The 14,605-nt window shown below is 47.1% G+C and overlaps 1 protein-coding gene across 2 annotated transcripts in view; it reads right to left on the bottom strand.

Moving 5' to 3' along the window:
- LOC101941450 (aldo-keto reductase family 1 member B1-like) overlaps window positions 1-10,555 on the bottom strand; it is a 26,463-nt gene extending 15,908 nt beyond the window's left edge. The window contains exons 1-3 of one of the 2 annotated variants that reach the window (XM_065567073.1): window positions 10,441-10,555; window positions 6,551-6,961; window positions 1,460-1,627 (exon numbers count right to left, since the gene is read on the bottom strand). In XM_065567073.1, coding sequence (XP_065423145.1) covers window positions 1,460-1,627; window positions 6,551-6,616 — 234 coding nt within the window. In that variant the 5' untranslated portion in view covers window positions 6,617-6,961; window positions 10,441-10,555. Of the gene's footprint in view, window positions 1-1,459; window positions 1,628-6,550; window positions 6,962-10,440 lie in introns of those variants that run through there. The other variant, XM_005288040.4, reaches the window with a different exon arrangement.
- Between the last annotated feature and the right edge of the window lie 4,050 nt (window positions 10,556-14,605).

A 14,605-nucleotide genomic window follows, 5' to 3' on the forward strand; every position in this document is an offset into this window, starting at 1 on the left:
CCTGTTTGAATCCATTATTATCCTCTGCCCGTGGGGGAGAATTGAACCCACTGGACTAGCAATCATACAGTGGATAGCATCACCACTTTGTGTGGTGTTAGGCACCCACCTGATTCATTCTCACAAGAAGCAGTTTAACTGCCTAAGGTGCTGGACATCAAGAGAGCAGTTCCTATTTGTCAATCACTAGCAGAGACTGGTGCCTATTTCAGAGAGAGGGGCGGGGCTTAGCAGACATCTCTCAAACAACATCTCCCATTGGTTAGATTAAAGGGCTCCCCACCTAGCGGGATGGCTTTTGTGAATCGCATTCGTAGCTGTTCATTTCTCCCCATTCATTGCACAGGAGTCCAGGCACTTCACTCAGGCTTTGTGAATTGCAGTGTGCTCCTGTGATTTTCTAGGTGCCCAAAAGTTAAGTGTTGCAATACTGAAATACCTTTCTGAATACAGGTCAGTCTCAGCAAGCCACAACCTGGTCTCTCCTTCCAGCAGCAGAAATGGAAAGAGACCCAAATGGTAGTTTGCCCCATTGCCCCCACTCTGGAAGTTGCACTGGAAGGTGTGTGTGGGGAGGGGCGGGGGAGGAGAGAGAGAGAGAGAGAGATCTTGTAGCCCCTAATGCCCGCCCATGATTTGAGGACTTCAGTAACTCAGCGAGAGGTTAGGGGTCTATTACAGGAGTGAGTGGGTGAAGTTCTGTGGCCTGCAATGTGCAGGAGATCAGACTAGATGATCATGATGGTCCCTTCTAGGTCCTAGGTCCAGCTCTAGGTTCTACATCAGGGGTCGGCAACGTTCGGCACGCGGCTCGCCAGGGTAAGCACCCTGGCGGGCCGGGCCAGTTTTATTTACCTGCTGACGCGGCAGGTTCGGCCGATCGCGGCCCCCACTGGCTGCGGTTCGCCGTCCCGGCCCAATGGGGGCGGTGAGAAGCCGTGGCCAGCACATCGCTCGCCCGCGCCGCTTCCCGCCGCCCTCATTGGGCCAGGACAGCGAACCGCGGCCAGTGGGGGCCGCGATCAGCTGAATCTGCCGTGTCAGCAGATAAATAAAACTGGCCCGGCCCGCCAGGGTGCTTACCCTGGCGAGCCGCGTGCCGAACGTTGCCGACCCCGTTCTACATTATAAGCTCAGCATGCCAGGCAAAAACAATTGTCCCTTTCTCAATCATTGGAAGGACACAGTATTCCCACCTCCATTGCTGGTATGTTCACTAGAGAAGAGCCACTCCAAACAGGAGAGAATCCAAGATGTCTTTTATTCTTCCCTGTGCATGCCCTTTATACCCATCCCACATGAACATGTGAATTAGGAAACAACTCAAGGATGAAATGTACCATGTCTTGAATTGCTTTATCCCACAGAGTCAGAAAGGAGTGAGGTGTTTGATCTTCCTACAACACCCTGGGTTCACTGAATCGGCCCCATGACCTTGATCTTCCTGCCAGAGCCATACCTTACTGACGACAAAGAGGTCCTCTCGTTTCACAACCCCTTCTTTGATTTTCTGCTGGATCCCATCCCCTACTTCATTCTCATTCTGGTACACGTAGGCACAGTCAAAGTGGCGGTATCCAATGTCAATGGCAGCCTTCACTGCATCCTTTACTTTCCCTGGTGGAGACTAATCAAAATAATAAATTAAAAAAAACCACAGACACTCTAAAATATCCCTTTTCCCAGGTGGCTAGAGGCTCAGAAACCCCAATAAACTTTATTTCTTCTATGGTGTTCACCTTTCAGGCATCTGGGCACCTTGCAATCAAAACAAAAAATGTCTCTCTGTGGTTGTCTAGTAACTTATTATCTGACTTAATGACAGCATCCAATAATGCATCTAGCAATCCATCCTGCATCTTACATGGATCGTTTAGCAAAACAAAGCTGTCTCACACCATGACCCTACTCTGGATAGCTGTCAAGAAGCTATTTCTATGTGAGAGGGCTCTTTAACAACACCCCCTTCAAGTGGTGCTAAGAAAAAAAGCTATACTGGGAACTAGCTGTCAAGGCTTATTCCCCACTCTGGCACTTCAAGTGCAGAAGGTGGGGGGCTGCAAGGATTTAAAAATTAAAACTGACCACTCCAGGCTTGTATTAAACTCCCAGGGTTACAGCTTTTCTCTGACTTTGGATGGTTAGATGCTGCCACCACCCAAGTGCAAAAAACCCTTTTGGAACCCAGGAAGGCGAACTTGGGAATTCCTTCCTGTGGGGTACCCTCAAGTCCTTTCACCCCCCCACCCCCAGGGAAGAGCTTAGAAAGAAAACAAAAGGAAATCAGCTGTTGCCACCAGTTAATTAAACAACACACGCACAAACCTCTTAGGGATACAAAAATTCAATCCTGTTCTTAAAAAAGGTACATTTTATTAAAAACAAAAAGAAAATACATCTGGAACTTAGGCTTTTTGCTAGGTTTAAAAAAAAAAACAATTACAAGGATTAAGTATCAAGATAGCTTCTTGAGGTCCAGCTTAAAGGTTACAAGCAACACAAAAGCACCTGGGGTTAGCACAGAGGAGTCCACAAGCCATAAAGAAATAAAAGAGAGAAACCTAATCACGTCTTCCTAGACATTTCCTGATCTACTTACATATCTGGGGTTTCAAATGAGTAGTTTCTAGGTATGATCTGATGAGTTTACATACCTGGCCCAAAGCTTTTTACAGTATAGTTCCAGCCCTGTCTCCTCTCTCCGGAGAGCAGACAGACAAAGGGGAAGTTTTTTCCCCAATTTTAAAAAGTTCTAGCCTTCCCATTGGCTCTTTTGGCCACTCCCTTCCTTTTACCTATGGACTTTAACCCTTTACAGGTAAAGAAAGTAGAGGACAGCTACTAACTGGGATTTTATAGCTAACTGGCTGGCTGGGTGTCCATAAAAGGGAGCTCTCCCCCATCTTCACTTATCACACTAGCAGAAGAAGCATCCCATCTGAGCCTATGAGAGGCAGTGTGGTGCATTGGGAAAGGCAAGGGACAGAGTCAGATGACCTAAGTTCTGTGTGATGCTGGGCAGATGACTTGACCTCTCTGTCCCTCAGTTTCCTCATCTGTAAAGTGAGGATACTAATAACCACCTTCTTTGTAAAAGCTTTTCAGCTCAACGGACAAGAAGCGCTATAGAAGAGCTACGTATTAATGATCACAAAGGGAAGCATCCCACAAGAGAGGAGGCTGGGGAGATGCAGAAGTGTCCCGATCACTAAAAGAGTGCAATCACCACTCTGAAAAGAGAATAGGGAGCCAGAAGTAATATGGCAGATACACAGACTGCTGAGGGGAGGACGATTTCTAATGTTACGTAAAGCATGGTCAAAAAAAAAAAAAAAAAAAAAGAAAAAAAAAAAAAAAGAGGGCTTTTCCAGCAAGGATTCTTAGAGCTAGCCTCCGCACCTCAGAATGCGCTCATCTCACAGTACAGCAGGGGAGTCACTTAGGTACCAATGACCAGTCCTACTGTCTTGAACCCCGGCGCTTTGGGCATGCAGAGGAGATTGGTCTTCTCAGGGGAAGCATTAAGCATTTTCCTGCCAACCATGGGAAGTGATCTGAACTGTTGCAAACCAGGAACTTGCCACAGTACCAGAGCTGCTGCTCTGTCCCTCAGGGCACATGACTAGACAACAAGATGTAGACCAGTCTACTGACTGACATCTATGAACCAATATTAGATTTCGGAGTCTGCAGTGTGTATTAGACAAAAGAATTAGAAGGAGAACATTTTGCTCAAGCAAAAAAAAAAAAAAAAAAAATCAGCGCCTGCATTTTCAGGTATTGCATAAATCCCGCTGTTGCTGCTGCTTGCTATTTGATTTTGTTCCAATTCTGCTGGTCAAAAATTGCTTGAAATACCAAGTTTGCCTAAAACACTTGCTTGATGCTCTCAAACACTGGATTTCAGCTTATGCTATGGTATTTCCAGCACTTGGGGCCTGCATAAGGTAAGTTCTCTGTGCAGGAGCAGTATGTGATCCTCAGCCTGTAAAAGGCCAGTGGGAAAGACGTGGGGAGAAAGAGACATAAGGAAATTATTTATATGAACACACAGTGCATAGGTGCTGACTTCTGCTCCCCCCAGTGGGTGCTCGACCCCCCTTCTGCCCCTGCCCCAAAGTCCCCACCCCAACTGCGCCCCCTCCCTGCCCCTATTCCGACTCCTTCCCCAAATCCCTGCCCCAGCTCTGCCTCCTCCCCTGAGCACGCCATGTTCCCGCTCCTCCCCCTCCCTCCCAGCACAGGGCTGGAAGCGGGGAGGTAGGCGGAGAAGTGGGGACTCAGCGCGCTCAGGGGAGGAAGCGGTGGGGCGGGGGGAGGAGAGCTTGGCTGCCAGTGGGTGCAGAGCACCCACTAATTTTTCCCCGTGGGTGCTCCAGCCCTGGAGCACCTACGGAGTCGGCGCCTATGACAGAGTGGCCACTATGACATATTGTTCAGCAAGTCACCTATTCTATTCCACTATAGCATGCTGTTCGAAATAGCATTTTACAGGATCGTATGAGACACTGTCAGCTTTGTGGGACCACATAATGCAGAGCTCTGTCATAAGGCATACTTACAATGGCATACACTTTGAAGTTGCAAGTCAGGTTGGAGTTTGGGCTATGAACCCCCCTTCCTAGGCTTCAGAGCCCAGGCTCTAGCCAGTGCTTCTATATCGTGATGCCAACTTTTCCCAACCCAGCGCTAAACATTTCCCAAATCTGGTGAAAAATTCCCAGATAAAGTTTTTTTTACAGTGCTTCTATATCCTGGGAATTTTCCCCAAACCTGGGAATTTGTGCATAAAATGTTTTGAATGAACATTCCCAATTTGCCAAATTGAAACATTTTACGCACAAATTCCCAGGTTTGGGGAAATTTCCCAGGATATAGAAGTACTGCCTCTAGCCTGAGCTGCAACTTCAAAGCGTTAGCCCTGCTACCCCAAGTCAGTCAACCAACCCAGGCTGGCAGGCTCACTACCGCAGGGGATGTAGACACACCTTACTTTACAGATACCAAACAGATTAAAATTTTGGATCACCACCCTGCATTAACTTAGTATTGGGATCAGCATATCAAGCAATGGATAGCAAAACCATTGCACAAAGCTGACATAGAAAAGTGCTTTTAAAAAATGTAAAAATAGCTCTGTTTACCTATAAATCTGTTTGGAACATATACTGATTTCACAGACAGAAACCATGAGTAAGTTTAATGACATTTTAACAAGATCCACTGTCACAAATTTGCCCTATCTCGAATAATAACTGCAATACTGCTTTGCGCTTCAGTAGGACTTTCCAAGAGAGGATGGATGCTCTTTATGAGCATTAATCCTCTCAACACCCTTGTGAAAATAGGTCAGTAATATCCGTTTTACAGACAAAAAAGCAAGGCATGAACATTTTCCTCAAAGTCACACCCAAGTCTGAAGTCAGAATTAGGAACAGAACCCAGAAATCTAAACTCCTGGCTGTATTAACTAAAATTATAACTCTTTCAGTCCCATCCCCCCGCGACTGTATGTGTTACTATTATGAATCACCAGTCACATGCTGTACAAAATACAGACAGTCCCTGCCCTGAGTTTTCTAGAATCTACCCTTGTATGTTATTTCACTTTTAAAGTGATACGGCCAAACTTCATGAGACTTGAGGTGATATTCTTTCAAAAACCAAGTAATAAAAAAATCTAAGGCCAATAGAAAACTTTTGAAAGAAAAGGCTAATAAAAACAGCTGTTTTGAAACAAAAAGGATTCTCTTACAGTGTCTGAAACCCAAACATTGCAGAAGAGCCTAAAAGTGAAACTGACTTCTTTCGTTTTTAATCAGTTTTCATCCAACCAGAGAGAAGTGGTAAACGGAAACTTGGGCAGTGACAAGAAAACTGGGTTTTTAAAATGCAATTTTTTAAACAGGGGAAATTAACAGTAAGAGAGCCAAAGAAATTAGGCCAGAATACACTATTTTTAAATTGACAGTGCCTCTTTAAATAGGCCAATTTCCTAGTCAAATTTTGGAGTGCAAGAAGCCTTTACACTCCTTCCTCTCCCCCTGAAAAGATGCATGAATTACACAAGAGGCACCATGTGCCCAACAACTTTTAATAGCTACTCTCAGACGCAGCAAAGGCTGGGTATGGAAGCGTGACACACAGCGACACAGTATATGTGTTACATAACGGCCAACAGCTATTCAGGGGGTGAGTACACTGAGCGCATACAGACACCCCCCCCCCCTCCACAGCCGCATCCCAGGCCTTGCAGACGCATCAGGGGACAGGACGCTTTCCATGGCGGGGGCGGCGGCAAATCTTGCCAGCAAGAAAATCAAACCGTTTGCAAAGGAACTACCCAGTGCTCAGGAAGGGCCGGGGGCTGCCTGCCCTGTAACAAGAAGCCAAGCCGAGGCCGGCAGTTTGGGGCACACACTTTGCAAAGGGAGGACCAGATAGAAACAGATCAGCAGTTCTAGAGGCAGAGAGGAGGGACGGATGCAGTGCACCCGAGCGCAGGCGCTTGGTACCATGCCCTAAATCCCACTTTCTGCAATTACTGTACCTTCCAGGTGCCAAGCCCCAGGATGGGTATCTTTGCCTTAGTGTTCAGCTCCAGGTAGGTCCCCATGACTCCAGCTCTTCGGTCCTTCCTGGATCGCGGCCCTAGAGGGAGAAAAAAAAAAAGCAGCCACCCTCTTTATAGAGACTGGCCCCGCCCCAGCAGCTGGTCTCTGAGTAGCGGCTGCGGCGGGCGGGGAGAGCAGGGATTGGGAAGAGCTCCGGGAGGGGGAACGCGGTGCAGAGCAGCCGAGCCTACCGTCGTTGAACTGTGCACGGCTCAGTGCACGCTGGCCTGGGCAGGCTGGGGGCATGTCTCTCCTTGCAGCATTAGCTGCAGGTGCTGCACAGACCTTGCCTAAGTTGCCTGCAGCCTCCCCACTGTTGCATGGTCCAGCTCTCCTGTTGGAGTTTTCTGCAAAGAGCGACACAGAGTAGCTTGCAGATTCCTCCCTCCCCCAGTTCACTCAAACCTCAAGGGCAGGCAGTGCGGGATATTTTCTGCTGAGGACAGAGAGCTTTCAGGGACCTGCAAAGGCCAGACGGTGTGTGACTCCAGCTTTCCATTTTGGAAGGCACAGAGAGAAGTGTGTGTAGCCATCTACAAAAAAGTTGGGTGGGATCAGGACTGAGCATGCACCAATCCCGCGGCAACATTGAGGGCAGGCAGCATCAACACGGGGGGCGGGGGTCTAATCCCTTGAATCTCCGTCCCACTAGCCCTATACAGATAAAATAAAAATGAAGTGGAAACTGGAATGTGACCCATCATTCATGTTCTGCACTAGGGGAGGGAGTGAGGGAGGTCTGCTCATGGCTAGCTAAGGTCTCCTTATCTCCCATTCATTACTCCTCTGAGACCTACATTTTCAGAAGGGCCCTCTCATTTTAGGAAACTCAATTTTGGGGGACCCAGTTATAGGAATCTCAGATTTTCAAATTAAGGCCCCAAATTAGGGGCCACTTTTGAAAATTTGAGTCTGGCAGAGGCAGTGGCTAGCTTGCTGCTCCTTCACTCGCTATTTTTGTGCTGTCCGGTTGCAATGGCAATGAAATGTAGCTGGTGCTTCTGAAATTACCTTGCTCTGGATTGAATTTTATCTTTTTAAAATTTGTAACAAATCCATGGCCACCTAGAATTCCTTAGTTGTTACTGTGCTGAACAGCTTGGTCAGTCAGAACTTCAAGGCAACAGACTGCAAGAGGAGGTGATCAGGCCACTAATATTTTCTGGGCAGCGTGAAAGGTCATTGCCCAGGCTGATTGAACCCACCAGTCCAACTCGGGTGTCCAATGCTATAAACGTTTCAATGCAGCTCACAAACCTGTTCTGTACTGGAGGGATCCCACACCTGACCAGCAGCCTGACACAATCTGTCCCTTTCTTTTCATCTTGCCTCATTACCACAGCCCTAATGTGACTCTTTCATAGTAGCGAGTAGTATAGTTGACTAAGGAAAGTGTGCAGGGATGGCAGGTTTGCATAATTTTTGGTGGTGTCCAGAATGGGTCCAAGTCCCATCTCCCCCCCCACACACACACACTTGCCTAAGGCACTGGGAGGGAGTTTGATTGCGGGAGGGGTGCAGGCTCTGGGAGGGAGTTTGGGTGTGGGAGGGGTGTGGGCTCTTGGAGGAAGTTTGGTTCCTGGGAGCGGGCTCTGGGTTGGGGCAGGGGATTGGGGTGCAGGAGGGCATGTGGGATGCAGGCTCTGGGAGGGAGTTTGGGTGCAGGAGGGGGTTTGGGCTCTGGGAGGGAGTTTAGGTGCAGAAGGGGTGAGGGGTCGGGCTCTGGGAGGGAGTTTGGGTGTGGGGTGCGGGCTCTGGGCTGGGGCAGGGGTTTGGGTACAGGAGAAGGTGCGGGGTTCGGGCTCTGGGTGGGAGTTTGGGTTTGTGGTTGTGGGCTCTGGGATGGGGCAGGGGGTTTGGGTGCAGGAGAGGGTGAGGGGTGTGGCGCTTATCTTGGACGGCTCCCAAAAGTGACCCGCATACCCCTCTGGCAGTGGCTTCTAGGCGGGGAGGCTGGGGGATCTCCACATGCCACTGCCTGCAGGCACTGCCCCCACAGCTCCCATTGGCTGCAGTTCCCAGCCAATGGGAATGGTGGAATTGGCACTCAGGATGGGGGCAGCGTGCGGAGATCACCCTCCTTCCCGGGGCCACAGGGATGTGCTGGCCGCTTCTGGGAGTGGCGTGGAGCAAGGGCGGTCAGGAAGCCACCTTAGCCCCACTGCACTGCTGGTGGTGATGGCCCCCGGGCCCTTTTAAATCACTCGGGGGCGGCAGGCGGGACTCGGAGACACTCTGGGGGAGGCGCATGGGGGCAGTAGGCGGGGCCAGGGGAGAGACCCAGCCCCAACATTGGTGGAGCTGGGTCCCCATGGCCCTGAATATTCCTGGAGCATGGACACCAGGGTCCCATCTTACTCACCGCCCCTGAAAGTGTGGGATCTGGAGTGGGAGGTTGAGAGGGGAGATGTCCATGAAAATAATCTATAATTTAAAGCGAGGCCCACAATATGATTTTTTGAAATATGTGCACACAGTTCTGCAAGAGTCACTTTAAGAAAAAAATGTGAGATTCTTTAATAGCACTAAGCACTGGCCTTGCTCTGCTCCCAGTGAAGTGAATGTTGACATAGGAGCAGAGTTTGGTCTACTCTGAATGCCTTCCAAAATCCTACTCAAGGGCCTGCTTCACCACTGCATTATTCCCTGTTTTTGCTGTTGTGATGCCATTCATTTTAATGGAGTTACACTGGTATTAAACTGGAGTGATGCAATGGTGAATCCGGCCCTAAGACTGCTATAGCCTTCCACATCCATCCTCACATACACTTATTTTCTCACTCATTGAATGCCAAGTTAGTGCAAGTTACACTTCTCTACCACTTAGACCTTATTTTTGACCATTTTACACCTGGCACATTCAGTTTACATGACAGTTGAATTTGGCTCCTTTTTAATGTAGTCATAAACTGAAAGGCACAGCCCAGTTATGCAAACAAAGATAATAACTTTTGTTCCACTCTCAGACTCATGCAATTCTGTTTGTGCTTGAAATTAACCATTTAAAAATCAAGCAGGTAATCACCAATGTCAAGTTTCATTTGCAATGTTTTAATAACCTTCAGAAACTTTCCAGAGGATTTCATTTCTTATCAAAATGCTGACTCACTCTGTGTCATTTTTTTTCATGTTTGTACTGTGCTTTGACCATGTAAAGCAAAGTGCTAAGTATTATTTATATGTGGCTAAATGTTGAAAGATTTTGAGCACCTGCAATTCACTATCAGCATGTGTCAGGGCTGTATCTCCACTTTGAACTTTAGGGTACAAATGTAGGGGCCTGCATGAAAACTTCTAAGCTTAACTACCAGCTTAGCTCTGGTCCGCTGCCACCATCCCCAGAATTCCCATGCCTGGGAAGCCTTGAGAAACCTTCACCAACTCCCTGGTGAATACAGATCCAAACCCCTTGGATCTTAAAACAAGGAGAAATTAAACATCCCCCCTCCTTCCTCCCACCAACTCCTGGTGAATACAGATCCAACCCCCTTGGATCTAAAACAAGGAGAAATTAACCATTCCCCTCCTTCCTCCCACCAACTCCTGGTGAATCAAGATCCAAACCCCTTGGATCTTAAAACAAGGAAAAATCAATCAGGTTCTTAAAAAGAAGGCTTTTAATTAAAGAAAAAGGTAAAAATCATCTCTGTAAAATCAGTATGGAAATTAACCTTACAGGGTAATCAAACTTAAAGAGCTCAGAGGACTCCCCTCTAGTCTTAGGTTCAAAGTACAGCAAACAAAGATAAACAGTCTAGTAAAAGGTACATTTACAAGTTGAGAAAACAAAGGAAAACTAACATGCCTTGCCTGGCTATTTACTTACAAGTTTGAAATAGGAGAGACTTGTTTAGAAAGATGTGGAGAACCTGGATTGATGTCTGGTCCCTCTCAGTCCCGAGAGCGAACGCCCTCCCAAACAAAGAACACAAACAAAAGCCTTCCCCCCCCCCCCCCCCCCCCAAGATTTGAAAGTATCTTGTCCCCTTATTGGTCCTTTAGGTCAGATGCCAGCCAGGTTACCTGAGCTTCTTAACCCTTTACAGGGAAAAGGATTTTGGAGTCTCTGGCCAGGAGGGATTTTATAGTACTGTACACAGGACAGCTGTTACCCTTCCCTTTATAGTTATGACAGCATGTCTTGAAATTCAGCCCATATCTCATCACCCTTTCATCCAAAGGTCCCATAGTACTTCACAAATTAGGGACCCAACCTTGCACCTTTGAAGTCATTGGGAGCTATGCCATTGACTTCAAATACTTGAAATACTGTTATGGCAAGAGCCACTCTACGGCACACATTGTCTTCCAAGTTCATTTTCTTAATACATGAGTAAGTGTCCTTTTCTTAGTAAGTGTCCTTTTTCTTTTGAGAAGTGCTGTACTGCAGGATTGTCACAGTGTTTCTCTGTGTGGGAACTACTGTAGGCCACAGGAGAGCTTTTCTCTGCCTAAATCTCTCTAAGTAGAGTTCGTTCTTGAGGAAAAGTTGCTCCCCAGGAACGGGGCTTTGGTATTTGGGCTGCGATGCCTGAAAAAGGAGTTAGCTTGTGTGTCATTTGTGACCACTTTTGTTTAAGGACATATATAGAGAGTAAAATAAAAAAGTTGCACTAACACTACACCCAGACTCTATGTCCTCCAGTGGGAATCTGGTCTGCAAAGCCCAGACATCTGCTACTGCTTTGTAGAGGGGTGACAACATATGCAAAAAAAACACTATAGAATAGTTTAGGGCAGGAATTAAGAAGACTTCTGTACGTACTGAAACTTGGAGGCAGACTATGGTTATCCAAACTGGAATTTGCCCAAGTTGCTAGGATTAATCTCTCAGGCGAAATGTGCCATGGAAAAGTCAGTGCCTACACACGGGGCCTGTTCCAGCTCCCAGAAAAGTCAATAGGAGCAGGATCTGTCCCCTGGGGCTTAATCATGCACCACTGAATTCAATGGGAGTTTTGTCATTGACTTCAGTGGATGCCAACATCAGACCCAAGGTGAGGATCTTGGCTTTTCTGTATAAACTGAGAGACTAAGTCTGGCCTCTCCATAAGCAAAGTATCTCTTAACGCCATCCCCAGTGTTGGGAGCAAACCATATTTAGGCCTGACAGAAGCCTGCAGTGGATCTTAAAAGTCTGTTTTGATAATATTTAATAGCTTAAGCATAAATAGAATTGTGTATGTGTAAGAAATTGCAGATTAATCATGTTTGTGAGACCAAGAAAAGAGAAAGTAACTAAAAGGGTAGAAAAGACCCATCTGAACTAACACTAAACCTGTACCGACAGGGGAAGATAGTTAACATAGAAATGAGAGACTAATACATAGGTATAAGAAAAGGTAACAAAAAGCTATATATAAGTTTGTGTAACAAAGGGAGATGGAAGCTGTATTGTCTGGTGCTGGAGGTGACTGTGAGGAGATCATCCTAATGAGCTTCCCTCTTGTAAGTAATTGATTACTACTTGCTGAGTGTTTTGCCTTAATAATCATAGAATATCAGGGTTGGAAGGGACCTCAGGAGGTTATCTAGTCCAACCCCCTGCTCAAAGCAGAACCTAATCCCAATTAAATCATCCCAGCCAGGGTGTTGACATCACTAGGCCTCACCCTAGGTAACTTGGGAGGGTGGAAGGCCACTAAGTGTCAATGAAGCCTTCCTGCACTAGGCCTAAGTGAACCAAACTCTATCCTTCCATGTTTAAACTCTAATCAACCTCAAAAGCCAGGTGCAATTGGAATATGTAAGCAACCAGTTATCTGTGTGCAACCCCCTGCTCAAGCGGTAATAATGAGGCCTGCATGTTTCTGGCTGAAGGGAAAAAGGACAAGATAACGGTTTAAAGAAATTACTAACAAGCTAGGCTTATAGCTGCCAAGAATGATTTAACTGCTTAAATGTAATCGTTATTTGCTTAGTAACTATTACTAGGGATGGGAGGGGTAGAGGGAGGAATGGGGGGAGAAAGGGAGGGCTAGAGGGGAAAGGGGGGGGTGAGGCTTAACTGCCAAATGTTTAAAAGAAGAAAAACTGTTCCTGTTAGTGTGCTTGATTTGAGACTTGCCAGTCTCCTAGCACCGCTTTGGGATCCCAAATAAACTTTGTTTGCTTCTCCACCTGTTGGGATCCACTAGGCATAGCTACCAGGTAACTCGGGAGAGTGGAAAGCCAAGGTGTCGATGAAACTCTTTTGCTCTGGGCCTATCTGTGAACCACAGTGACTCCATCTTGGGAACTCTCACCTACTTCTATGCTAACTGCTTACATGCTCTGAAGTAGGCTGAAGCAGAAATGTATTGGTCAGCGTTTCTAGCAGATGGCTGCAGTTTCACTCACACTAGCAGAAATAATAGAGATAAGGAGGGAACAGAGAGAAATAGTTAGTTTGCAGCCGCTTTTCCATATATCCCCAAGGTATTTAGTGCAAAGGGTCAAGGGATGTACCTTGTTCTCCCTTCAAAATGATAAATGTATCCGCAACAGATGTCTCTTGTATCCCCTTCCCCAAAATAATATGTATTCTGTGTAACCTGTTATCTATAGGTCAGCATAATGACGTAAAAAGGATGAGAACTAAGTTGTTTGTTACTGGTTATAAAAAGGGCCTATGTTGCCCATGTAAGGTGTGTCTCTTCTGGCATAAGTCGAGGAGCATCCTCTCAGCTGACTGACAAATAAAGGACCTGGTACCCGTCTTCTTGTCTCTCCGTGCCTCCTTGGTGTAATTAGGTAAGCTCCGGGGGGAAACGGGCCCTATTTGGCCAACACACCTGGTGTGTTTATTGATGCGAAGCACACCGGGCAATGAACCCGCTGTTGCTTTGCCTCGGGCACTCTGTGCTGGCAACAAGGGCTTTGTCAAGCCTGACCTTAAAAACCTCTAAGGAAGGTTTCCCTTGGTAACCCACCTCCCTTGGTAACCCATTCCAGTGCTTCACCACCCTCCTAGTGAAAAAGTTTTTCCTAATATCCAATCTAAACCTCCCCCACTGCAACTTGAGACCATTACTCCTTGTTCTGTCATCTGCTACCACTGAGAACTGTCTAGATCCATCCTCTTTGGAACCCCCTTTCAGGTAGTTGAAAGCAGCTATCAAATCGCCCCTCATTCTTCTTTTCTGCAGACTAAACAATCCCAGTTTCCTCAGCCTTTCCCCATAACTCGTGCTCCAGCCCCCTAATCATTTTTGTTGCCCTCCGCTGGACTCTTTCCAATTTTTCCACATCCTTCTTGTAGTGTGGGGCCCAAAACTGGACACAGTACTCCAGGTGAGGCCTCACCAATGTCAAATAGAGGGGAACGATCACGTCCCTCAATCTGCTGGCAATGCCCCTACTTATACAGCCCAAAATGCCGTTAGCCTTCTTGGCAACAAGGGCACACTGTTGACTCATATCCAGCTTCTCATCCACGGTAACCCCTGGGTCCTTTTCTGCAGAACTGCTGCCTAGCCACTCAGTCCCTAGTCTGTAACAGTAAATGGGATTCTTCCGTCCTAAGTGCAGGACTCTGCACTTGTCCTTGTTGAACCTCATCAGGTTTCTTTTGGCCCAATCCTTTAATTTTTCTAGGTCCCTCTGTATCCTATCCCTACCCTCCAGCGTATCTACCACTCCTCCCAGTTTAGTGTCATCTGCAAACTAGCTGAGAGTGCAGTCCACACCATCCTCCAGATGATTAATGAAGATATGGAACAAAACCGGCCCCAGGACCGACCCTTGGGGCACTCCGCTTGAAACCGGCTGCCAACTAGACATGGAGCCGTTGATCACTACCCGTTGAGCCCGACGATCTAGCCAGCTTTCTATCCACCTTATAGTCCATTCATCAAGCCCATACTTCTTTAACTTGCTGGCAAGAATACTGTGGGAGACCGTATCAAAAGCTTTGCTAAAGTCAAGGAATAACACATCCACTGCTTTCCCATCATCCACAGACCCAGTTATCTCCTCATAGAAGGCAATTAGGTTAGTCAGGCATGACTTGC

The sequence above is a fragment of the Chrysemys picta genome, chromosome 1 (genome assembly GCF_011386835.1).
Source record: "Chrysemys picta bellii isolate R12L10 chromosome 1, ASM1138683v2, whole genome shotgun sequence".
NCBI classification, from domain to species: domain Eukaryota; kingdom Metazoa; phylum Chordata; order Testudines; family Emydidae; genus Chrysemys; species Chrysemys picta.